Source organism: Balaenoptera ricei, chromosome 16, assembly GCF_028023285.1.
Source record: "Balaenoptera ricei isolate mBalRic1 chromosome 16, mBalRic1.hap2, whole genome shotgun sequence".
In the NCBI taxonomy this organism is placed as follows: domain Eukaryota; kingdom Metazoa; phylum Chordata; class Mammalia; order Artiodactyla; family Balaenopteridae; genus Balaenoptera; species Balaenoptera ricei.
Genome location: NC_082654.1, coordinates 48926313 through 48950552, shown reverse-complemented (window position 1 = coordinate 48950552; position 24240 = coordinate 48926313). Strand labels below are relative to the sequence as shown.

The window sequence follows — 24240 nt, the reverse complement described above, 5'->3', positions numbered from 1 at the left end:
TGCAGCGTCTGAAAGTCCACTTGGCATGTTATTCATATATTCAGTGCAAAATTCGTTTTGAGTAAGGTATTTTAGGTCATTGTTAATGTGCAATATTTAGGATTAAAATACATTAATAGCCATTTTATATGCTTTGAAATAGTAAGTTTGTCTTTGATGGTTTAAAGTGATGATTTCTAGCCTCTTGAAGTTGGCAGCCTTTTTATTAATCCCTTTTCTACTGATATGACAGGGTGCATTAATTAGGCAAATTAAAGTTTTAAGACTATAACACCTCTTGAATTGTAGAAACAGGATTGGATTTACAGTTTCAGAAGAAATTTGAGCATGAGTGTGTTCCTAGTTTTTATTAGTTTGACAGTTAACTAGCTTTATTTCTATAGGATAGATTATTTCACTATTGCACTTTAACAACTGACATGCTCTCAGAAGATTCCCTTATTTTCTGTTTCCTCGCTGATAAGCCATCTCTTGATACAGATTTTGGTTAAGCAAGGAAAACCAAGTGTTGTTACAGTATTGTTTGTTGTAAATGCCAGCTTGCCAACCAGCATGTTTCAGTTGATCAGAGAAAATCAACTCTTACTAGTCATGTAGACTAAAATACTTGTTATATCCTGAAAACAAAGTCTAAGTGTTGCATGTCCTGGGTTTTTTAAAATGCAATAGCTAAATACAACCTTCCCTCTTCTCTTGACTGTATTAAATTAAAAATGTGCTAGTTCTTTTTATTTTACTTTTGAACCTTTAAAACATCTTAAACTTTTTTTTTTTAAGAAATTACAAATAAGATTTCTGTCAAGCAGTACTTATGTAAAGCCACTTTGCTTATCTTATAACTTTGTTTTTTCAACTTTGTATACTTAATATACCCATGGTCTTACTGTCAGAAAATTACTTTGACCAAGATATATTATTTAACTTTATAGGTTAGGAAAGAGACAGTAATTCTTTCTACATATTTCTTCCTGGTTACTGTTTACCCTCTAATATAAATTGACCATTTGTTAAATGATTGTGTTGTTGGGATTGCTTAATTATAATAGACATAAACAAAGCATCTCAACTCTTTCATACTGTTTGCTGAACAGTTCTCATTTTGTTACACACCCTCGGCTGCTGATTGTTTCTGGTATGCACTCTTCCAGGTTGGTAAAGGTACAGTGCATTCACACCAGACTTCCTAAGAGAAATGCCAGCCTCTTAAGTGAAAGGCTACCATACAAACCCCTTAACAATATCAAGAAGCTTGATTATATGTAAAGCAGCAGACTTTCCCGTAAGCCCTTTCATTATTTTGTTCCATGCTAATCCTGCTGTGTTGTCTAAAAAGGTAAAGGTGAAGAGGACATGGATGATCTGATAGTGAAATCAGCAGCAGGCAAGTGAAGCCGTTTGGGGTTACAGATAAGACTTGGTATACACTATCGGCCAGTATGTGCTACACTATGAAGATGTAACTACTCATTGTTGCCTAGGCACAAGCCTGTACAACATTTTGAGGTAAAAACATAGTCTATTTTCAAAAATACTGTTGTAGTTTGTTTGTGAGTGTTGTTCATTAGTCACACATTAGCTGTAGAGTGAATGCATGACGCCCCATGACCCCAGTAAACTCTTACCGGTAGAAAAACCAAACACTACTGTTCTGTCATTAGCAGCCCTCTTAAATGTTGCCTCCGGATCCTTTACATTTTAGTATACATTGTGTTTCTACTGATCTCTCTTAGGTTTTTCCCGAATCAGAGGAAACTAATTTTTCCCTAATAGCAAGAAAGATGAAGATGTATAAGGGCATTGAAGCCGAAGTGTGTAGTTTGGGGTACGATTAGAAAACTGGTAAGGAAAACAAAAGTCCTAATTAATTTCAAACTAACTGCTCTTAGTTAAGTGCTCTTAAGGAGAGTCTAGTAAGAGTAACATATTCTGGCCATTTCTAATTTAGATTCTCTTTGTTACTGAAACTTCTGAGAAATACTACCTGTGGATTAGTTTTGCACAATGTTCTTTTCTCACAATAACTTACAAATTAAACTAGGTTTTTATTGAACTACCTCACACTAATTTTCTATGCTTTCCCAAGTAAGCGGTTGCCCTTACTGTTAGATCTTCACTGAGTGAATTATAAATGTGTGTTAAATACTTTATAGCCAGTGTCGACACAATACCAGTAAGTATGTAAAATATATACCTTGCATCGGTAAGAGAGACTCACCTGTAAAATCTTTCACTGTGTATCTTGGAGTATGGTGTTAGATGTGCTCGTTGGACATAATTACTGTCTGTTTTTGTAAGTAGAAACCTGCTCGTGATATCAGTCCATTCTTTACATTTTACAAAAGGAATAAATCTTAGTAAATTTTACGAAGAAATAAATTACTTTTGTAGGCCCGATATTTGGTATATTTTTGAGAAGCTCTTAATCTTTTAGCCGAATGATGAAGTTAAACTGAACTAGCTGTCTACCTGGACTGTGACATCTGTTTTCTCATTATAGTTTATCCTGTTCAACAGGTTTTGAAACCTGAAACCCAAATATGATAATTGACATTTGCTTTTCTCCCTGTATGATGCCATTCCTTCTTCATTTCCTCTCCCTTCCCTGTGTTCCATTCCCTCCCCTCTCCCCTCCTCTAGACAAAACAAATGGGGCACTTTGTAGGGAATGCTGAGATAATTATTGTGGTTTTTAATCATTCATGCCCTAGTCATTAAACATGCACCATTGGAATGTAAACAATGTTATCTAGTATGTTAATTGGTTATAATATTTTAAATAAAAAAGAAAAAAGTGATATGAAAATTATGAAATTAAGAGTTTTTCATTGAAAAAATATAAATTTTTGATAAAAAGTTTTTCTGGGCAATTTGAAGATTTCCTATGGATTGGGATCAAAGGGGTACTAGGGCAGGTCTCTTAGATTTGGATTTTATACAAACTGTGAAGAGGCTAAACTATCACCCTGGTTTTCTCGTTTACCTACTCTTGCTTTTCTGGTGTTTGAACTTGCTAGAGAAACATTACTTTAAAAAGGGAATTTGCTTCAATGCCCTTAACCTAGTTCTTGGTAACCATGTGAGAGAGCAGCCATCATGGCCACTTGGCAAGAATAAGTATTTTAAAAGGATCTGTTTCAAAACAAACCAGGGATTTCAGCTCTGAGTGCATTTCCAGCTTTGCCATGCAGGTGTTCTCTTTGCCTACACTGGGCAGGCTGCTATGTGGGTGCCAGGGTCTCTCGCTGCATATGCCCAGTCTCTATATGGTGACACTCCTCCATCTTGCTCAACTCTTGCTGCAGATAACGCTCATATCCATGAGGGTCACACCCCCCTCGCCTGCATTCACGCTTCCCTGCTCTGAGGAAAGGATGGCCTGGGCCAAGTTTCTACCTGACCACTGCTGCTCCAGCTGATGCGATTGCCAACCTGGTGCTCTCTGCCTCATCACAGTCAAGGAAGAGGCCTCCAGTGATAGACTGGGTGGCAAGAGCAGACATCCGTGTTGAGTGTTGAGTTAATTTAATTTCCACCCAGCCATAATACCCTAGTGACACCAAATAAAATGGAGTAAGTAATGCATTCTTGTTAATTGAGGTACTACATTTATTTTACTATTGCTTCTCAAAAGGTCCATTGACTTTATGTGAATGAAAATTGATTTGTACTGATTTTGTGGTTTGAAATTTTTTTTTTACCTTTTATAGCTAATACACCAATATGTCTTGGGACTTCATTTGAAACTAAAAGATACTTCAAATATGCTCTGTAAAGTTAGACTTCTAACATATTTCATTTACAACATCCTGTTGTCTCTTTCCCTGCTTTGGTAGTTAGTAATATATTTCATTTAATTCCGTCAATTAATGTGTGCATATATGTCTAAGACCCTATGTTAGAAGCTGGAAGTGAGGAGTGATCTAAAATGGATGACAGAGTCTAGTCAGCCTGATTGAAGTAAGTATCGTGTGAGGAGCGAAGACCATGCTGAAGGGACACAGGGAAGGACTGATTAGAGGAAATGAGGATTTCGCAGAGGAGGCATATTTTTAAAGGCATTTTTGGAGAGGAAGGGTATTCCCAGGTAAAGGGAAAGGCAAGGAGTGAGGAATGGCCTGGCGGGGTGTGAATGTAAAGAGAGAATGTGATGGGAGATAAGACTGAAAAGTTGAAGATCAGAATTGAAACGTTTTGAAGGAATTGTCATTTTAAAGGCAGTAGGAACTACTAGTTTGTGAGAAAGAGGAGTTCATATGATCAGACCTTTGTTTTACGAGGGTCACTGACAGTGGAAGCAGGTCTGGTTCGACGAGGCAGGGAGATTGGTGACTGGGAAGCCAAAGATACTTTGTGCATATTGAGAATGGAAAATTGGGGACTCAGATTGCCACAACATAAGTGAAGTTGCCAAGATTAGCATTTGGGGACAGTTGGTCAGCACACAAGAGGTTGTGCAGGGAAAATATATTCAGTGTATTTTACAGTTTGTACATCACAGTTCATGACAGAACACACTTCAGGTATGGCATCAGCTTGCCACTTAGTATTTCAGGAGTGGAAGGAAAGGAAAGATTGCTCCCTAACTGCCTGTAGACCTCTCCAGTCTTGTAGTCCCTTCCCTTGTGAGGTCTGCGTCATCCCCTTGTGTGGTCTGTGCACCATTTTCACTAGTGTCAATTTTGTGGACAGAGGGAAAACATAGGGGATTCCTGTTGGATGTAACGTAAGTAAGACTGTTAGAGTTACCCGGACAGGTGGGGGCATAGTTGTGATTGCTAAGGATTGAGTGAGTAGTGAAGCAATAGTAAAAAATGTACTTTGAAAAAGTTGGCAGGAAATATAAAGAATCATGACAATGTCTTGAGAGAACAGGGTTAGGGGTAGACTGAGGGGTCAGAACACGTTAAAAGGGAGAATTTAAAAGCACATGTGCCTTGATGAGACAAGGTCCTGGAGAGGGTGGGAACTACTGAATCCTATGGATCCAGACTAGCCTGAGTTCCAGATGGGGAGGGTGGGTAACCTTGGACAAGTTTCAGCTTTGCTGAGCCTGGTGCTGCTTCATCTGTCTCAGGATGGGAGAGAGTCTGTCACAGGGCTGCTGAAATGATTGACTTCGTGTACTTTTATCAACATAATTAGTGTAAAGCAAATATAATTGTTGACTTTAGCCTTGGAAAGGAATAGAAATGGTTTAAGATAATGGAGAAATGTTGCAGAGAAAGGGAGGAATTTTGTGTGGTCCCCCATCTGAGAACTTATATACATGCTGACCCTCAAGTCATCCTGTTCATCCCTAGTAGTCCCAGTTTTCATGTGGTTGGTAAGAATAATTCTCACTTGAGAGACATGCCTCAAAATCAGTATTGAGGGTTGTTGCTGTTGTTTTTTCTGAGAAGTAGAATTAAACATTGTTTTGATTCTTTTTCATATATCATTCCCGCCATTCAGCTCATTCCAGCTGAAACTCCTCCATGGCATATACTTTACATCTTTGTGCACATTACTCCCGCCATTTGCCCATTTGAAATCCTCATTGCTGAAGGCCCACGTTTGATAATTTCTCCTCTGATAAACTTTCTCTGCAAGGACTTTTTCTTTCATGTCCCCATTTCATGTTTCCTTTAATTTATTCGTTCATGCACTCCCCGTTTTGTTCCACAGAGAATGCAAGACAACAACGTGCTGTATGTCTTTTCCTGTTGTTCTGTGAGGGCATCCTGTGTGCTAATCTTCTACTGATGCTTCGCCTTGGAATCCCTTGGATGGAAGAGCCTGTCTTACTCCTAGATCACGATGACTGGGAAGTAGGCATTCAATCAATATTGGTCTGGGTAAGCTAATGACTAGGACCAACTTCTATACTGTTTCTGTCCTCTGAAATCCAGTATTCACTGCCTTCAAAATCTGGCATAAGGAAACTGCATACAGCACTATGAAATTACTGTGGTAATGTGAGCATGTGCTCTGACACCAGATACCTAAAGTAGAATCCTGGCTTCACACTAGTTGCCTCACCTACAGCAAGTTGCCTAAACTCTTTATGGCTCTGTTCTCTCAGAAGGCGTTAGAGGGAGAAGGTGATTCTGATATAGAAATAGAACTATGAGGGGGATGGTTGTTGTACAGGCTTCCCAAGATGATTCTGATCTGGCCTGTCCATTCGTTACCAGCTGCCTTGGAGAACTAAATACCAAATCCTCCACCAGGAGCAGTGACGAATGGGAGACGGTGCAGCAAAGAATGAGGTAGGTCATGCTCCAGGGTGTCATTAAGAAGGGAACTGGGAAGGTACCAGGAGACTGCTGATGGAGCCCAGAAAGGGATGAGGAAGTGGAAGAGGGGCAGACCATGCTGCCAAAGTGGTTATCATGCCCCCGCCCTCCCTAAAACCCTTCAAGGACTCAATACCTAGCAGTGATGCCCCAAGTTTGTTGCACTGAACACTAGTTCTGTACTGAATTAGTAGCAGTATTCTTGGAGAGCTTACTCTATGCCAGGCACTTAAGTGCTTTGACTGTATGAGCTCACAGAGTTTTTACAACAACTTTATGAGGTAAGAACTGTTACTCTCCCCTCCTGTTATATGATCAAACTGAGGCACAGAGATGCTGAGTAACTTGCTCAGGGCTACACAGCCAACAATGCAGTGGGGCTGGGATCTGAATCTGGGTAGTCTGCCTCCATTTTCACTCTAACCACTGTGCTGTGCTCTACTGCCTGAGAAATCTTATGTGAATAAAGCGTTTTGTGTTCAAATAAATTTGGGGCTGTTACCTAAAGGTAAGCATGTTCATCATTTTTCAGGACTTCTCAAAGAGTTTGATATGCATTCCCATAAACCTACCTCAACTGTGTCCCCGTCCTCCATCTTCCTATCTCTCTCCGAAGCCAACCCCTCCACTTTCATTGTCTTTTTTCAGACTTGCCTCTCCTCGTTATTGCCTTCTTTTCTTCCTCACCAGTCTCTCCCTCTCTGCTGGATCATTCTTGGCAGCATACAACCATGCTCTAGTAATCCCCTTCTTTAAAAGCTCTCCCTTGCCCCCTCCACTTTACCACCCTATTTTTCTGCTCCCATTCACATCTGCACTTCTGGGAAGACTGATCTGGGCACAGTGTCTTCCCTTCACCTCTCATTCAGTCTTCAGTCCATTACTGTCTAGCTTCTGGCCTGTCACGCTACTCCACTTGGCCTGGACCACACCAGTAGTTCCCTGACTAAATTCCCTGCTGCTACTCCCTCCCGCCCCCAAATTCATCCACTGTCCACCAGGGGCCAAAGGAGTCTTGTTGAATGCAAGCCAATTCATGTCTGTTTATTTAAAGCACTTGAATGCTTTCCTATATCCCTTCAAATAAAAATAACTCTACCATGGGAGTCAGGGCCCTACACGGTCTGGCCCCTGCCTGATTGTAGCCCCGTCCATCTCCCACCATGCCAGCAAGGATGTTGGCACTCATGTAACTTTTATAGCTCTTCCCCTTCTGCCTGCGGCTGTCTGGTTGCATGACTGCCCCTTCCTGTCCTTCAGTCTCAGTTCTGTCACAAAGGGACAGTGTCTCATATGTGAGACAGCTCCCAGCTAAGTAGATAGATGACAGTTACTCCACCACTGCTGCTGCCACGTCTTGCTGTCCCTTTGTGATGGAACTACGTAGGATACTGGGAGAACTCTCCAGGGGGCTGGGGCCCTGCATCAAAAGAGGGGGATATTGTCACTGACTCCATTTATTGCCCACAGATCGCGGAGCCTGGTTACATGGACTCCATTCTGAAGCCCATGTACTGTGTGGAGTGAACACGGTTCATGCCTGGTCTGTTATTCCACCAGCCAGGTAAAACAAAGAATCTCTCTCCCTCTGTTTTTCTGTCTCTGCCTCTGTCTCTTTCATACACACACATCCCTAAAACTGTATTCTAACTTCTTAAAAAAGGGACATTTGCCAGTCTTTTAAAATAAGCCAACTCCCTTTTTTTCAGTATGAGACTTAAAATTTGCAGTTTTTCTTTAGAGTCAAACACAAATTTTAAAACACTTTTGAAGTAATTTGGGAGCAGAATCCTAGATTTTCAGTTTTCCACTATTGCATGGTTGATTCATCCATAATTTGACAATTTTTTTTAGTAAGTTGCCTTTACTGAGAGCATTCATGTAGGTTTTCAAAAAATTGATTCCGTCTTTTCATATTTATAATTCATTGGTTTACTTATTATTTTCAAATTTAAGGATTTATTGTTATTAACCCCTTAATCTCTAAACTCTGATTACAGAATTTAGTGACAGGCTTCAAGAGGTCTTTGAAAGCTGAATTTTTAGTATATGTGGTTATTTTTCTTCTTCAGAGGGTCCATAGGCTTCGTCAGATTCTCAAATGTATTTTTTTAATTGAAGTACAATGTTATTTTAATTACTGCTGTACAGCAAAGTGAGTCAGTTGTGTGTGTGTGTATATATATATATATATATATATATATATATATATATATATATATATATACATACACATTCTTTTTTTATATTCTTTCCCATTATGGTTTATCATAGGATATTGAATATAGTTCCCTGTGCTATACAGTAGGACCTTGTTGTTTATCTATCCTATATATAAAAGCTTACATCTGCTAACCCCAACCTCCCACTCCATCCCTCCCCCAACCCCCTCCCCCTTGGCAACCACCAGTCTGTTCTCTATGTCCGTGATTCTGTTTCTGTTTCATAGATAGGTTCATTCATGTCATATTTTAGATTCCACATGTGATATCATATAGTTGTCTCTTTCTGACTTACTTCACTTAGTATGATAATCTCTAGTTGCATCGGCTTACTAAATATTAAATGATGTCATTACAATAGGTACAACTTGAATCCACAGGTTTGGGAACAGGTTCTGTAAATGCAACTCAGCTGGAGAGAATGAAGCGGATGAGGACAGGGTACTGGGCTAGAGCCCCTCAGTCTCAGTGCTCAGCGTGCTTTACAGGCAGAAGTCAGTACGTTTTACAGATAGAATGGAGGGTGCTGGTTAAATGGAAATTGGAGGGCAGAACATCTACTGAATATTGCCAGCTAATTTTCAGAGAAAAATCACATTTGCAGGTCTTAGTTTTGCCAGCAGGTGGCAGATGCGGCTCATGAGCTGGTTTTGGGCAAGGACTTGGCCAGAAGCTGAGCCTTTGCCACTATTAATGGCTAAGAGAAGACAGCCTCCCTTTCATCATGTGAAACCCCTTTGGTCTTTTCTGCTCTTTTGATAGCCTGGCAGCATCTTCTCTCTAGGTCAAAGTCAGCAGAATTTCAGGGCTCTGGTGAGGGAACTCAGGACCATAACATACACTGGTGTTCCCACCAATCATCTCCTAACCTCAGTTTCTCCTCTGAATGGGAAGCATGCAGCTAATTCCTTTGTTACTGAGTTGTTGTGAGGAATCAGTCACTTCGTATTATTTTCCTTCTCCTTGAACAGAGGAAGGCAATATTTCACCTTCTGGGAAAGCTAGTCACCCAGACTGACTGCTGTGATGGCACTGGTCCTGGGAGCAGATGCAGGTAGTGCTCTCCACTCATCCCACCCCTCAGAGCTCTGCAAGAGAACTCTGACTGCTGATGATGCTGAGGGCCCTCGGCAGCCACTTGTCCTCTTGGCTGGTGAGGCCACAAGTGACCCAGCAGCAGACCAGTCATGGGCCTGCCTCACCACTGTGAGAGTTACCAGTTGGCCCGGGCCTGTAGGCTTGCACCTTATAGTGTAGAGCCAGCACTTCTGGGAGCACTGAGACCCTGGCATTTAGAGCACTGCTATCACATGATAGTTTATACCTGACTCCAGGTAGATGGGTGGTTGGGCCTGAATGACTTCTCCAGAGACGATAGTCAGAAATTGGGGCACTTTGTTGACCCCACTCCCCTCAAAACCACTGCAGTTTATGCTGGGGGTAGTGAGAGGTGATAGGTAAGGATACCATGAGCAGGAGCAAGTAATGCTGGCGCCAGCACTGCCTGTGCCCCGGAGGCCAGTCCCCTCTGCTCAGAGGTGGCTTCTTTGGTGCCCCTGAAGGCCCATCCTGTGGATCTCTGGCCCAGGCCTGGGCTGTGTGTGGTGGCAGCCACGGAAAGGCTTTCTTGAAGGATTTACCCCCGTGGAGCCTTGAAGTCTGAGGATGAACTGGAGGACGAAGGTAAGCAGGCAGGGAAGGGAGAGGGATTAGCACCAGCTCGAGGGGAATTTGCAAGGGAGATGGGCATAGTCTGAGGCGTCTGCACCTGGAGGACAGAGAACAGGCACTACCCACCACCTTGGCTCACCTTTCCTTTAGAGGCACACCTTGTCACCCTGCACACTCCCGGGGTGCAGAAGCAGGGAAGTGCAGCACCCTTGCTGAGCTCTGACTCACAGGCTCTGGCTTTGGAGCAGAGCTAGAGTCAAGGGAAGGAAAGCAGGTTACAGGGGAAGGCCTGAGAGGAATTCCAGGACAGACACAAGCTGCAGAGGCCCAGGTGGCTCAGAGAGGGAGCAAGCAGTGAGGAAAGCCATCCTGCCCAGAGCACAGAAGATGGAGCTGAGAGCACAGAGATGTGCCTAAGTCCAGCTTCAATGACCATGGCAACACTGGGTGCTCCTCTGGGACCTTTGCACCCCACTTCTGAAGGCCCCATGCCATTCCACCCATGGGACACCTTGAGGACTCCCAACCCTGCGAGAAACAGGAGAGGTCACTTGGTACCCTCACTTTGCATGCCCATAAAGGAGTCAGGCATCCAGGCATCATGCTTTCAGGGCAAATTTAATAAAGAATGCAAAAAGGTCCCGGTGAGCTACTCAGATCCCAGGTGCCACCTGTTTGGGCAGCCACGGGACTGTCCCCTCTGACGCCTGCCACACCCTACTCAGAGCAGCATCCAGATCCAGAGCGGGGCTCGGGCTCCCGACAAGGGGTGTGAGGACTGCTCTCTCCAGCTGGCACCAGATCTGCTGGCACCAGATCTCCTGGCACCACTGAGGCACAGGTCCAAGCTGCAGAGGCTCTGCTTCCTCCCGAGGCTGCAGGAGGTTAGGGAGGGCAAGCTGAGCAGCAGCAGCGAACTCCCCCCATTCCTTTACTTCGGTGCTCTGGCACCTTTTGCCCCAGCAGTCAGGCTTCCCAGGGTTGAAAAAAACTCCTCCATCTCCTTCTGCAGCAGCTGGTTCCTCTTCTCTGCATCCTCCCGTGCCCGCTCCGAGTTCCTCAGCTTTATTTCCAGCATTGTGTACTTTTTCTTTTCCTGGTCTAGTTCTTCTTCTAGCCGTGACATTCGTTTCCTCAGGTCAGCACTACCTTCTTCGAGTCTTAAAATTCAAGAAGAAAGACATCATTTTAGACTTGGGCCTGCTGGGTTTGCCAAGAAAACTCCATTGTCATCAGACACTTGATGGGGCGAAGGAGCTGGTCGGGCCTGGGACCAGGGGAAGGACGTGTGCGGGCTCAGACCCGGTGCTGGGTGAGGCTGCACGGACTGCATCTCTTCACAAGACCCTGGGGCTTTCCCCCAAGCCAGCGGGGCCTCATCCCCGAGACCCTCCCCTCAGCCTTTGGCACTAGAGGCCAGGGGCCTCCCTGAGTCCTCACTCAAATACGAAGACCACTAACCCTCCCCGCCCAGCCAACTGTCCTGCTGAGGAGGGATGGACTGCCAGCTGGCAGAGAACAGGACTGAGCCCTGCACCGGGAGGGGAGCAGGAAACTGTCCTCACATTTGCTCTTCTACGAGACCCCTTGAGCTTCAGGCAGAGACAGCAACTCACAGGAAACCCCACTCGGGTTGTCACTTCATCTTCCGTTCCCTCTCAGCCTTCACACCCGAGCCCAAATGTCTCAGCCTCTGGGAAGCCTTCACACCCGAGCCCAAATGTCTCAGCCTCTGGGAAGCTTCTCTTGATCCTCCCCAGCATGTCACCCACATTACTGCTCCTTTTTGCTACCACAGAGCTACACTTCAGGCCTCTGTAGAGGTTAGCACATCTATCTTTTCAACCAGATGACCCACTCCTGTGAGGCATGAGGGACTTGCTGCGCCTGGCTCCCAGGAACCAACCTGACTACAAGACACATGACTGTGGGCAGGGCTCAAACTGCACTGAGCCTTGGTGTCTCACCCTGAAAATGCAGGGGACGGCCTTCCACCTACACACTATAGCTACGATGGACCGAGGAGACCACGTGTGCACAGCACGCCACCTGGCACATGGTGTACATGAAGCAAATATCCATTCCCTGCCCCATCCAGGATGAGGCCTGGGCCTTCACCCTCAACCACTGAACACAGAGCATGGAGAAGGGCTAAAGTCTGGAAGAGGAGGATGCCTACTTTCACTACTTCGATATAGTACTGCAAGTCCTAGACACAGCAATCAGACAAGGAAAAGAAATAAAAGGTATTCAAATTGGTAGGGAGGAGGTAAAGTTGTTATTATTTGCAGATGACATGATACTATATATAGAAAACCCTAAAGAGTCCACACAAAAACTATTAGAACTGATAAACGAATTCAGCAAGGTAGCAGGATACAAGATTAACATATAGAAATTGGTTGCATTTCTTTATACTAACAAACAATGAAACAAACAATCCCCTTTAAAATTGCATCCAAAAAAACAAAAAAAAAACCTTACGAGTAAATCTCACCAAGGTGGTGAAAGACTTATATGCTGAGAACTACGAAACATTAATAAAGGAAATTGAAGGTGATTCAAAGAAATGGAAAGATATCCCATGCTCTTGGATTGGAAGAATTAATATTGTTAAAATGGTCATACTACCCAAAGCAATCTACAGATTTGATGCAATCCCTGTCAAATTACCCATGACATTTTTCACAGAACTAGAACAAATAATCCTAAAATTTATATGGAACTGTGAAAGGCCCAGAATTGCCAAAGCAGTCCTGAGGAAAAAGAACAAAGCAGGAGGCATAACACTCCCAGACTTAAGGCAATATTACAAAGCTAGAGTAATCAAAATAGCATGGTATTGGCACAAAAACAGACATATGAATCAATGGAACATAATAAAGAGCCCAGAAGTAAACCCACACACTATGGCCAAATAATCCACGACAGAGGAGGCAAGAATATACGATGGGGAAAGGACAGTTTCTTTAGCAAGTGGTGTTGGGAAAGTTGGACAGCCTCATGCAAATCAGTGAAGTTAGAACACACCCTCACACTACACACAAAAATAAACTCAAAATGGCTTAAAGACCTAAGACATGACACCATAAAACTCCTAGAAAAGAACATAGGCAAAACGTTCTCTGACATAAGTCATGACAACGTTTTCTTAGGTCAGTCTCCCAAGGCAACAGAAATAAAAGCAAAAATAAACAAATGCAACCTAATCAAACTTATAAGCTTTTGCACAGCAAAGGGAACCACAAACAAAATGGAAAGACAACCTATGGAATGGGAGAAAATACTTGCAAATGATGTGACCGACAAGGGCTTAATTTCTAAAACATACAAACAGCTCATACAATTCAGTAACAAAAAAGCAAACAACCCAATTGAAAAATGGGCAGAAGACCTAAATAGACATTTCTCCAAAGAAGACATACAGGTGGCCAGAAGGCACATGAAAAGATACTCATCATCACTAATTCTTAGAGAAATGCAAATCAGAACTACAATGAGGTACCACCTCACACTGGTCAGAATGGCCATCACTAAAAGGTCTAAAAATAACATGTTGAAGAGGGTGTGGAGAAAAGGGAACCCTCTAACACTGTTGGTGGGAATGTTAAGTTGGTGCAGCCAACTATGGAGAACAGTATGGAGGTTCCTCAAAAAACTAGAGTTGCCATATGATCCAGCAATCCCACTCCTGGGCATATACCCAGACAAAACTCTAATTCAAAAATATACATGCATTCCTATGTTCATAGCAGCACTATTTACAATAGCCAAGACATGGAAACAATCTAAATGTCCATCGACAGATGAATGGATAAAGAAGATGTGGTATATATATATACAATGGAATATTACTCAGCCATAAAAAATGAAATCATGCCATTTGCAGCAACATGGATGGACCTAGAGATTATCATACTAAGCGAAGTGAATCAGAGAAAGACAAATATCATATCACTTATATGTGGAATCTAAAATATGACATAAATGAACTTATCTATGAAACAGACTCATAGACATAGAGAAAGGACTTGTGGTTGCCAAGGGGGAGGGGTGATGGTGGGGAGAGGGATGGATTCGGAGTTCAGGATTAGCAGATGCAAACTAATATATATATAGGATGGGTAAACAACAAGGTCCTATTGTATAGCACAGGGAACTATATTCAATATCCTGGGATAAACCATAATGGAAAATAATATGAAAAAGAATATATGTATATGTATAACTGAATCACTTTGCTGTACAGAAGAAATTAACACAATGTTGTAAAACAACTATACTTCAATTAAAAAAAAAAAGCATGGAGAAGGGAGAAAGCCTCCCTTCACCCCAGCCTCCCATCTGGGGAGCACGGGGCATAATGTCAGAAGACCCACCCCCCACCAAGGCAGAGGCAGCAGGCCCCCATCAGCCCTCTCACTGCTTCTCCTCCTGTCCAGGCCCCTCCTTTGTCAGGTCCTCCCTGCCCCCTGGTGCTCCTGAGCACAGCCTCCATGCCACTCCTTGAGGGACCTTGTCCAGCCTCAGACTTGAAGCACTTAAAGCACTCAATGTGCTGACAACCCTCAATCTTTATCTCCCTCAAGTCCACTCAGAAACGTAATAATAAGTATCTCCAACTTAACAGACCCACAGCTGAGCTCCTGCCCTCCTTCCCCAAGTCACCCTCCTATAGCCCCAGTCTCCCCAGCTCAGTGACCACCTTCTTCCAGTTGCTCGGCCAAAACAAAAATGGTGTCTCTCAAGTCGTTCTTTTTCTCACCACCACACCCGATCAACTGGAAAAACGCAAACATATTCAGAATCTGGCTGCTTCTTCCACCTTGACTGCTGCCCTGTAGGTCCATGCCAGCCACAGGTCTGACCTAGATGGCCATGGCCTCCTAACTGGTCTTTGTCTGCCTCATCAAGCGCTCCTGAGCACAGCAGTCAGTGCACCTCATCAAAGTGATCAAAGTCCTCCAGGTCTTCCAGCAGCTTCACATCTCACTGGCAATAAAATCAAAGCATCACTCCTGCTAAACGCCTTGCCGCCTGCCCCACCCCGACTCCACCACGCTTTCAGAGCTTGCCCAGACACTCCGCCAGTACACAGTGGGGCAGGGACTCGAACCCATAGCCTGCCAGGCAACAATACTGCATTTCCCCTGAGAACCCCAGCCTCCAAGAAGGTGAAAGATCTAGAAGCTCAAGTCAGCTCCACAAACAGCCAAGAAAGTGAGATGTTGATTCTGACCCCCTCTAAGGCTGCCCTCAGACAGTGTCCGCTGAGTAACACTTCCTGTACACTCTGAGCTCATCTTCAGCAGTAAACACCTTCCAGTGAATCTGCAGATAGCTCCTGCTATTACCTCTGCCTGGTAAATTCCAACCCAGTGCTTACATTGTGGGTTTTCTCCACAATTTTAAACCCCGGGGTTTTACTCATACTGTGTCCTTTCTCCTCCTTGCTCAGCTCAGTCCTGTCGGTCCTTCAAGTCCTGGCTCTGATATTGCCTGCTGTGACCCCCGCCCCCCGACTTCCCCCATGGCAGGGGCTGCTGCCCTCATAGCCCCTTTCCTGCCATCTTCCTGCCGTGAACACAGACTGCACACACCTGACACTCCCCAGGTGCCCAGGAGACAGCTGCCAGCAGAACAAAAGGGTCAAATGCTACCATTCCAGCTCCTTGTGGGAATCCCAGGCTCAGAAATAGAAGCATGAATCCCTTCCACCTCCACTGTCTGATGGAAAAAGGAAGCACTCAGAACGCGCTGAAGCCCCCTGCTAGTGGGTGGGACATGGGTTCATAGGTCTGATGCATAGGCTGATGGAAGGCCTGGGGCAAAAGGAGCTAAGGGGGTCTAAGATGCTGATGGAAGCACTGCTCACTGTCCAGTGTAGGCTCTGCTGGTGATTGTAATTGGGGAACTTGGCCTCTCAGAGCTGGAAAATGCCCTCTGCACAGGGAGGCTGGGAGGATGGATCCAGGGCCCATCAGTGAACAAGCCTGCAAGCCTTAAAGGGTGGCACGAGGGACTTCCCTGGTGGCACAGTGATTAAGAATCCACCTGCCAATGCAGGGGACACGGGTTCGAGCCCTCGTCCGGGAAGATCCCACATGCCACGGAACAACTAAGCCCATGTGCCACAACTACTGGGCCTGCGCTCTAGAGCTGGCGAGCCACAACTACTGAGCCTCTGCGCCTAGAGCCTGTGCTCCGCAGCAAGAGAAGCCACCGCAATGAGAAGCCCACGCACCGCAATGAAGAATAGCTCCTGCTCACGGCAACTAGAGAAAGCCCGTGGGCAGCAACGAAGACCCAACGCAGCCAAAAATATATAAATAAATAAATTTATATATTAAAAAAAAAAGGTGGCACGAGGCGTCCTCTGTGACCCAGCAGAAGGGAGGGCTTGGCTCCCTCCTCAGAGAAAATCGGATTTCGATCCAGAAGTCCTCATTCTACATCAGGTCCAACCACGGTCAGTCAAACAGGCTGGCCTGGGGCCTGCAGTGCACGCGTGCCCTGCCCCAGTCCCAGTTCCTGGGCTATAGGACATACCTTGGGGGCCTGCCTCCTCCCTGACTGAGGGCCCCAGAGGGACCCCCACTCTGAGCCTCTCCATCAAAGGTCTCTGACAGCATGCCAGCCCCTCAGCTCCTGAGCTTTCCCAGACATAGGATCCCCAGCCCTCCACTCCCAGCCCTGTCCTGCGGGCATTGGCCCAGAAAGGCGGCTCCTGGGCACCGGCTGCTCTGAGCCCTGCCAACAGGAGGCTTTCTTTCAGAGCCAGAGGCCAACTGCCCAGACTGGTGCCCAGTGAGCTGGGTGGCTGCGAGGGCCCTGCCTGGCCCGGGGAGCGCCCGCCTCGCACTCGCCCAGCAGCTGCAGCCCTTTACCTTTTCACACTCATCTCGTACTCAGTCCTCTGCCGGCACAGCTCTGACCTGAGCTCCGTGACCAGGCCCTGGAGAGCCTCAGTACGGTGGGCGAGGTCCTGGGTGGGGCTGCCTGGGTCACTGGGCTCACTGCTGCTGATGCAGGCGCCCACCCTGTCCAGGCCGTGGTCCGGGTCTGGGGATCTGCACTCCTCGCTGCTGCTGGGGACAGGGGAGGGCTCGAGGGCCCCCTCAGTGTGGAGGGAGCTGCAGGCAGAGGAGTCACTGGCCCTGCACGCTGTGCAGCTGCTGACCGAGCCCCTGGCTGAGGCCTCGCCGGAGGAGGCCCCAGACCATGGCATGCTGGCCACGCTGGGTGTGCTGGGAAAGGGGCTGGACAGAGGCACGTTGTCATAGGTGGAGAGTCTCTGCTCGGAGCCTGAGTCCTTGAACCGGTCTCCCGATGAGGCCCGGCGGTGGCCTCGCAGGGAGGATAGCCCGTTCATGAGCCAGTTCCCTCCGGAGGAGATGATGGGCACCTCCAGGGATGAGGTGCCCACCTTCGGGCTCCCCGACCGGGACCCTGACTGCCTGAAGGATGACCTCCAGTTGGGCAGAGTCTGCACCTTCTTCCCAGGGCTGGTGGCAGCAGGGCTGCTTCGGCTACCCAGGCCCGTGGAAGAGGTTCTAGAGAATGCCGCCACGGCAGCCCCATCCAGAGAAGAGGTCCTGTGCGAGGGCAGGCCGGGGGCGCCGGGGCTGCCAGGCTCTGCCCGGCTGTCCCTGGTGACCTCCTCGGAGCCCCATCCCACGGTGCATGGTGGGCTCCCGCGTGGGGAGGCTGGCCCTTCCGTGGTCCTCGAAGTGAAGAGCTGGCTGTGTTTGCGGATCAGGACGGTCATCAGGTGCTGCACCAGAGAAGTGCCTGCCAGGAAGAAGGAACGAGAAAAGCCGGGCTCTGAATGCCTCCAGTCCAGGCTCTCCAGACCAGTCAGGGGAAGCTGCAGCTCGAACCCAGGGTGCCCAGCCCTGATAGTAGCCCCAAACCAGCCTACTTCTCAAGTGAGGACTCAACAAGAGCTGGCCATGTGCCGCCCCAAAGGAAAGGATGGCCACCACCCCCTCAAGTCCAGGCAGGGACAGAAGGACCATACCCAAGAATCTCCGTCCTCCACTGTGGGCCCTGGAGCACAGAGCGGCACTGTGCCTTCGCACCCACTCCACCCAGCTGGCGGGGGGAGGAGCAGGCACAATGCCTGTTACGGCTGCGGGCGGAGCCAAGGGCAGGCTGGGACTGGAGACCAGGACCTGGACGGCAGGGCCCTCGGCTGCCCCATATGCTGCCCACAGTGGCCGTGCCTGACCGTCCATCCTCTGGGGGGCACAGGGCTCTGGGACACAGAGTAGAGATGTCTTACAGGTACATGTAGGCACACATACACAACCCATACACACAGAGTCATATACACACAACCCCGTGCACAGACAGATGCACACGGCTGCCCCCCAACGTGAACAGCCCCCCACACATGCACACAATCCCTCTTCTCCAGGCCACAGCCCCTGAGATGCAGCCTGTGGCATCTGTGGGGACTCGGTTCCTGAGGCTGTGGGGTGGGGGGAGCGGTCAGTGACAAAGGGAGGCGGCGCAGAGGGACCATGGTATCGATCCTCCTGCCTCGTTCCCTCCTGTTGTCCTCAACCAAGTACCAGAGACTGGGGAGGCTTCTGCGTGATGAGGAGGGTGAAGTACTTGGGTGGACCCTCCCACTAGAAGTAACTGAGAATCGTGGGGAAAACTAAGTAAACAATCTTTAGTCCAGAAAAGTAGGTGAGGCAGGAACTCAGCCAGTCAGTGGGGTGAGCATCTGCCCTCAGACATTTGTGCAACCTGGCAGGCGGGAGCGCTGGGGAGACCTGCCAGTCAGGCCAAGGGCGTGCCAAGCGAGAGCACCACCCCCAACGGTCACACCCTCGGCTGGGGGCGGCAAGGGACAGCTCCACAGCCCACCCCGCCCCTCCCCTAGGTCACGCGCAACAGGAATGGCCACTCTGCCCTCAGCCTGCCTGGCGCTAGGGGCAGCGGGCTCCAGCTGGCGTCGGGTGGGTCCTGTGTGAGTCCCCGCCGGTGGCTGCGCTCAGCCGGGACTGGCTGCGGGTTTCCTGCCTGTGAGCGGCTAGGCTCTCACACTAACCCCGCCGGGACAGTCTTCCATGGGGTCTCCAAGCAGGGCTCTCATTTCCATGCCAGCCTGCACCTGTGCCCTTTGAAAAGTCGGGCTGACAGAGTCACCTTGCCTCTCCTGGCCTGTCTCATCAGTAAAATGGGGGCAGTAACCACAGCGCGGGCTGCTTGTGAAGATTAAAATGCAGTGGCAGAAGTAAAGTACTTAGCGGAGGCCGGGGCATGTTAAAAGCAGCTGCTGTTGCTGCTATTTTTTTAAATCATTATTAGTCTTCATTATAGAACGGAATATCCCTAGGGTTTGCAAAAGCTCTGACATCCAGAAGAAGCCTGTGACAATTACTTAATTGAAAATTACTTTAGTAAAGCAAAAACATCTCTGTGTATTCAAGGGCAAGGGCGCTGACCTTTTCCACACCCGCCCCCCAGCCTCTCCCACCATTCTAACTGCACCTTAAGACCCCATCCACAGGGCAAAGCTCCTTTTCCTCTTGTAGCTGCCCCATGGGGGAGGAGGAGCTGGAGGAGGCGGGGTCCAGAGAGGCTGCTGCCAAGTCCCCAGCGCCCTTCCTGCTGGCCTGGCGTTGAGGATGCTGAGGACTTGCCCAGGATCAAGGCGAGCCCAGAGCACCACGCACACCCCCACCATTACCTTCCATGATGGTCACTGGGTCTTCTATCTGTGGCCGAAGTATATTAGGTCCAAAAACAGTTGCCAGGTTCTGGACGCTCATCTTGTTGACATCTGAGTGGGACTGAACTTCATCCAGAAACCTGCAAAGTAAGGAAGAGACAGTTGGCAGAGAAGCAAATCCTGATGCCAGATCTACTGGGAACTGCCTGGCCCCCATGCTCAGCTGCACCCACATTTCCACAGCTGCTAAGCACAGCCAGCTGCCCCTGCCAGGCTTGGAAGAAGGCAGAGCTTCCCCTAAGATCTGAGAGGGCCGTCAGAAGCAAAGGCCACTGGGACAAGGGCCTGTCATGGAAGGGGACACAATTCTCCCACCTGCAGTGGGAGTAGATGCCCAGGAAGGCCCAGATCCCCCCAGACACGGGGCTAGGTGAAGGCCACCCTGCATGTCCTCTCCTGGCACCCTAAGCCTAGGTTGTGGTCAGGAGGCAGACCCATGGGGAGGGGATGGTGAGAGGCACCCAGAGGAGGCAGAAGGAACAAAGGCTGTATCCTTTTCCTTCAGGAATGATGTGCTCAGGACTGTAAGCTCTATGAGCACAGTGACTGTGTTCTTCTATATTCCCATATTGGCTTGACAGACATGTGAGTGGAAGCATGACCCAGGCCCCCGACCCCCTTGAAGGGCAAGGAGCCAGAGCACAGGGGAGGGAAGCCCCACCCCTAGTCACTTACTTGCAGATATATCTGAGCAGGTTGTAATTGACCAGGGGAAGGCTGCTCACTTGTTTAGCCAACTCCAGAGTTCCCTTGGGATTGAGAGAGAAAAACAGCATTTCAAAGACCAGCAAGGAGGCCCCGGTCCTCTTACTAGAGGGAGTAGGGGGTGAGAATCCGAGTCCAGACCTCCATCCACAGCCCATGGGCCTGGCCCCAGGTGACCAGAGGGCACCACCACTTCCATCTCCCTGGCTTGTGACCTCCGGGGGGAAGCAGATTTACTTTCGAGAAGCCGTTGTGAGGGATGTGCCTCTGCAGGGCCACAGAGGAATGTCAGGGCCAGCTCACTGATTGAGGTACAAATATTTGCCAGATAAAGACCCCTCATCTCCCACACAGTCAGAGAGAGGGCAAACAGTCCTTCCCCAGCCAGAGCCCACCAGGGCTGCAGGCGGCCTCTGCAGGGGTGGGGTGGGAGGCCCTGTCCTGGGAGCAGTCTCGAATTCTTTTGGGAGGTGGCGGGATAGAAACAGATGCAAGGTCTGGTTGTTTCTGAACCCCACAGCCGGCCTGGGTAGCCTGAGTTGGTTGTGGGAGCAGGTGATGGAGCAGGAGTGCCTACTGGGTAGTGGCCCAGCCTGAGCTCCCTGTGCTCAGGGGCACGGCTGGAACACGGCCTGCTTTAGGAAGTACCTGTCCCTCTGAGAGACAGAGGGCCGCACACGGAGGGGATGCTCCAGGCACCTCACACACACAGTGGGATGTTCCAGCCCTCCCCAGATTAGGAGCTTCTAGGCCTGTCCCCCACAGAGCAGGCTGCTCCAGGGCACCACCCCCCTGACACACACACAGCAGGAGGCAGGATCTGTGTGCCATGAAGACTCACAGAAAGTCCTGTCTCCACATACCCGCCACCAACTAGCAGGCCCACCCCCCAGGATGGGTCCCCATGAGCCACTAACCTCCCCCTCGTCCTTGGTGAGCAGCTGGGCGCAGCTAAGGAAGTCCTCATACCTGGCGAAGGGGACCACAGGCTCGGGGAGCTCCCGCAGGTAGAGCTTCAGCAGGGAGGCCACCGTGTGCACGTCTGTTGTGCTGCAGGCAGAGGGACGAGTGTGAGGCCTGGGCGCCAGGGAACCGCAGGAGTGACCAGTACCCCGCCCCACCCCCACCAGGGGCAGCCTCTGCTCTCACGTCCGTGTGTGCGTGCGTACGTGCGTGCGTGTGTGAGCGCGCCCGCGTGCGCGCACGCGCTGTGACGACTGGCTGGTGAACAGGTGAGCGTGAAGGGCCCCCTTCCACTGCCCTGCTGCCTGCCCCAGGGTACTGTGGAGGGTGACGTGCAGCTGCTCCACACCGGGAAGGCGGGCAGCCAGGGGCACAGCTGTCCTTCGACCCAAGCCTGAGCTTGCTTCTCTGCCCAGGCTCACCCTCCAACGGAAGCAGGAGGGCTGCTGAGCCCCTTGAAAAAGGGCAGCTGTCCCTGGGCACCTGCCACCAGGGGCTGGGCAGGTCAGAGGTCAGGCCCTTGCCCCGGCTTCTGGGCTTCTATTCACACTATGGATGCCCCATTTCCAGTGCCCCAGTGCCCCGTCTATGCACTCCCAGGCATCAGTCTCCTGCTCATAGCTGGGAGCTGCCCAGACTGAAGTGGGCCCTGTGGAGGGCGGCAGCCCTGGGCCTGTTTGGACTCTGGGTTCAGGTCCTGGACTGCAGTCTTGGCACCTCCTCCAAGTTTGCCTTCCAGGCTGGGCTAGGCCCCAGGTATTTCATCTGCTTTTCTAGGGCCCTGGATTTAAACGCTGGAACCGCATTTCCCTCATGGGAGGTGCTCAGGAAAGATGGGCCTAGGACCAAAAGAACATGGCTGTGCCATTAAGGTGCCACCTGGCCCTGGCTGTCCAAGGCTGGTAGCACTGAGGTAAGCCCTGGGGTCCCTTCCGCCCTGGCATTTGGAATTCTGGGGTTCCACAGGGCTACATGCACCTCAAACTCACGCACCCAGAGCCCCTCCCTGCCTCAGGACTGGAGGCTCTTGGTGGCTCTCGGTCTGGCCAGTGGAGCGGCCCCCATCCCTGCCGCCACCTCCCCTCTCCAGCCAGGCGTGCTGCCGCCCACACCCCGCAGTGCCTTCTCTCAGCCACCTCCTCTGCTGACACATCCATTTCCTGGGCGCTTAGGTCCCCAGTGCGTACCCAGCCTTGAGCCCAATGTCCCTTCTCCCACCTGGGGACCCCATGAGTTCACTGCCAGCCACTGTGTGAGCAGGAGCCCCAGGAGGACGCGGGGAGGGATGGGAAGCCAGGAGGATCAGCTGCTGGCCTTCGGACAAGGGCCAGCCGTTATGTCTCCCCCGACGGAGGAGGTGGAAGCATTTCTGATCTGGGCAAGTAGACGCAGAGCGGCCCCTCCATGCTGCAGACCTTGCCTCCGCGTCCCTGCCCAGAGCCCCATCCTGGCGGCTGCTGGCTGCCCACGGGTTACAGTGCTCCCGCGTCTGGGAGCTTGGCTCAGCCCTGACTGCCTCACCTTCTTTCTCCCTCCCTAGAAATTCACTTCCTCCCTCTCTCCCCACTCCCCACAGTTGACCCAAGGCTTCTTCTGGTCACTTTCTCCCTAAACTCCCCTCAGACCCTCCCCTCCCACACACACCTGCCTGAATCCAGCCCCCAGCTCCAGCACTCAAGGAGAATGTTCGCAGCCCAGAGCACAACGGGTGCCCACCAGCCTGTGAGCCCTTCTGGGGCAGGTGTTGTCACCTGTCCTGCTCCCTCTCCCAGGAGCAGGCACACAGTGTGCAGTGGAGGGGGGCTGGGCGCACGGGCAAGGAGGGCAACAGCTGGAGACAAGGGCTCGCCCTGGGGTCCACATCAGCTTCTGCCCTCGCTGTTGCACAGCAGGTAACCCGCCGTGAGGCAGATAACCCCCAGCCTCAGTTTCTCCATCTGCAGGATGGATCTGGAAATGCCGTCATTCCCCTGCATTTCTTCATTCCCAAAGACCCCCTCACCCCTGCCGACACCAATGTCCATCCAGAACACAGCTGTGGTCTCCTGCCCCCTACACCTCACTCCCCTGCAGTCCGCTCTCCAGGCGGCGGCCTGGCCCATCTTTCCCATCCCAGCCCAGTCACCAAGCACTACCTCCCTGGGGGCCGGGCTGCCTGCTCTGTGCTGTGGGCCAGGCCAAGGGGAGCTTGGTGATGGGAACCCGGGCTGGTTCCCTGAGTGCATTTATTTGTCATCTGTCCTGGCCACGTGAGGGCAGGGCCTTGTCTGCTGTCTGTCGTGTTCACGGCCACTCCCCCACACCTACCAAGCGCTCTCCCTCAATGGATGGGTGCAAAGTGATGTAAGAAGAGTTGTTGCGAGAGTCACCAGAGCCACCAAGGTGGGGCATGGGGGAGACCATCCTCGAGATGCTCGGCAACAGCACGGACAGGGCTGGGAGAGCTGCTATGGGCCAGGGACTAGAGACCAGGGTGGCAGGAAGGGACAGGTGTGGTGACTGCGGCTTCCAGGCCAGGTGGGGCTCTGTATGGAGGAGCGAGTCCAGGACTGGAGGCCGGAGTTCACAGTGCAGAGTGTGTCTACGCGCATGGAGCGAGCCAGCTCAGTCCCGGATGGCCCCTGCCAGCATGTGGGTGAGGGGAGCAGCCCTGGGACAA

The 24240-nt window shown here is 49.7% G+C and overlaps 1 protein-coding gene and 1 long non-coding RNA gene across 6 annotated transcripts in view; one reads left to right on the top strand and one right to left on the bottom strand.

The window, feature by feature from the left end:
- The first annotated feature begins 887 nt into the window (after positions 1-887).
- Positions 888-16479, top strand: LOC132350977 (uncharacterized). Of its 2 annotated transcripts, XR_009498063.1 has the most exons (7): positions 888-1503; positions 1731-1839; positions 3303-3570; positions 5665-5834; positions 6174-6248; positions 7746-7839; positions 15627-16479. It is a non-coding gene; the product is annotated as an uncharacterized LOC132350977 (long non-coding RNA). The 2 variants fall into 2 exon arrangements; XR_009498062.1 differs by having other exon boundaries at positions 888-1839.
- Positions 10785-24240, bottom strand: part of ARHGAP22 (Rho GTPase activating protein 22) — a 197702-nt gene continuing 184246 nt past the window's right edge. For all 4 annotated transcript variants that reach the window (XM_059900629.1, XM_059900630.1, XM_059900631.1 and 1 more), the window contains 5 exons: positions 21536-21668; positions 20589-20662; positions 19872-19993; positions 17056-17959; positions 10785-11328 (listed from right to left, as the gene is read on the bottom strand). In XM_059900629.1, the coding sequence (XP_059756612.1) occupies positions 11100-11328; positions 17056-17959; positions 19872-19993; positions 20589-20662; positions 21536-21668 (1462 nt within the window). In that variant the 3' untranslated portion in view covers positions 10785-11099. The remainder of the gene's footprint in view (positions 11329-17055; positions 17960-19871; positions 19994-20588; positions 20663-21535; positions 21669-24240) is intronic.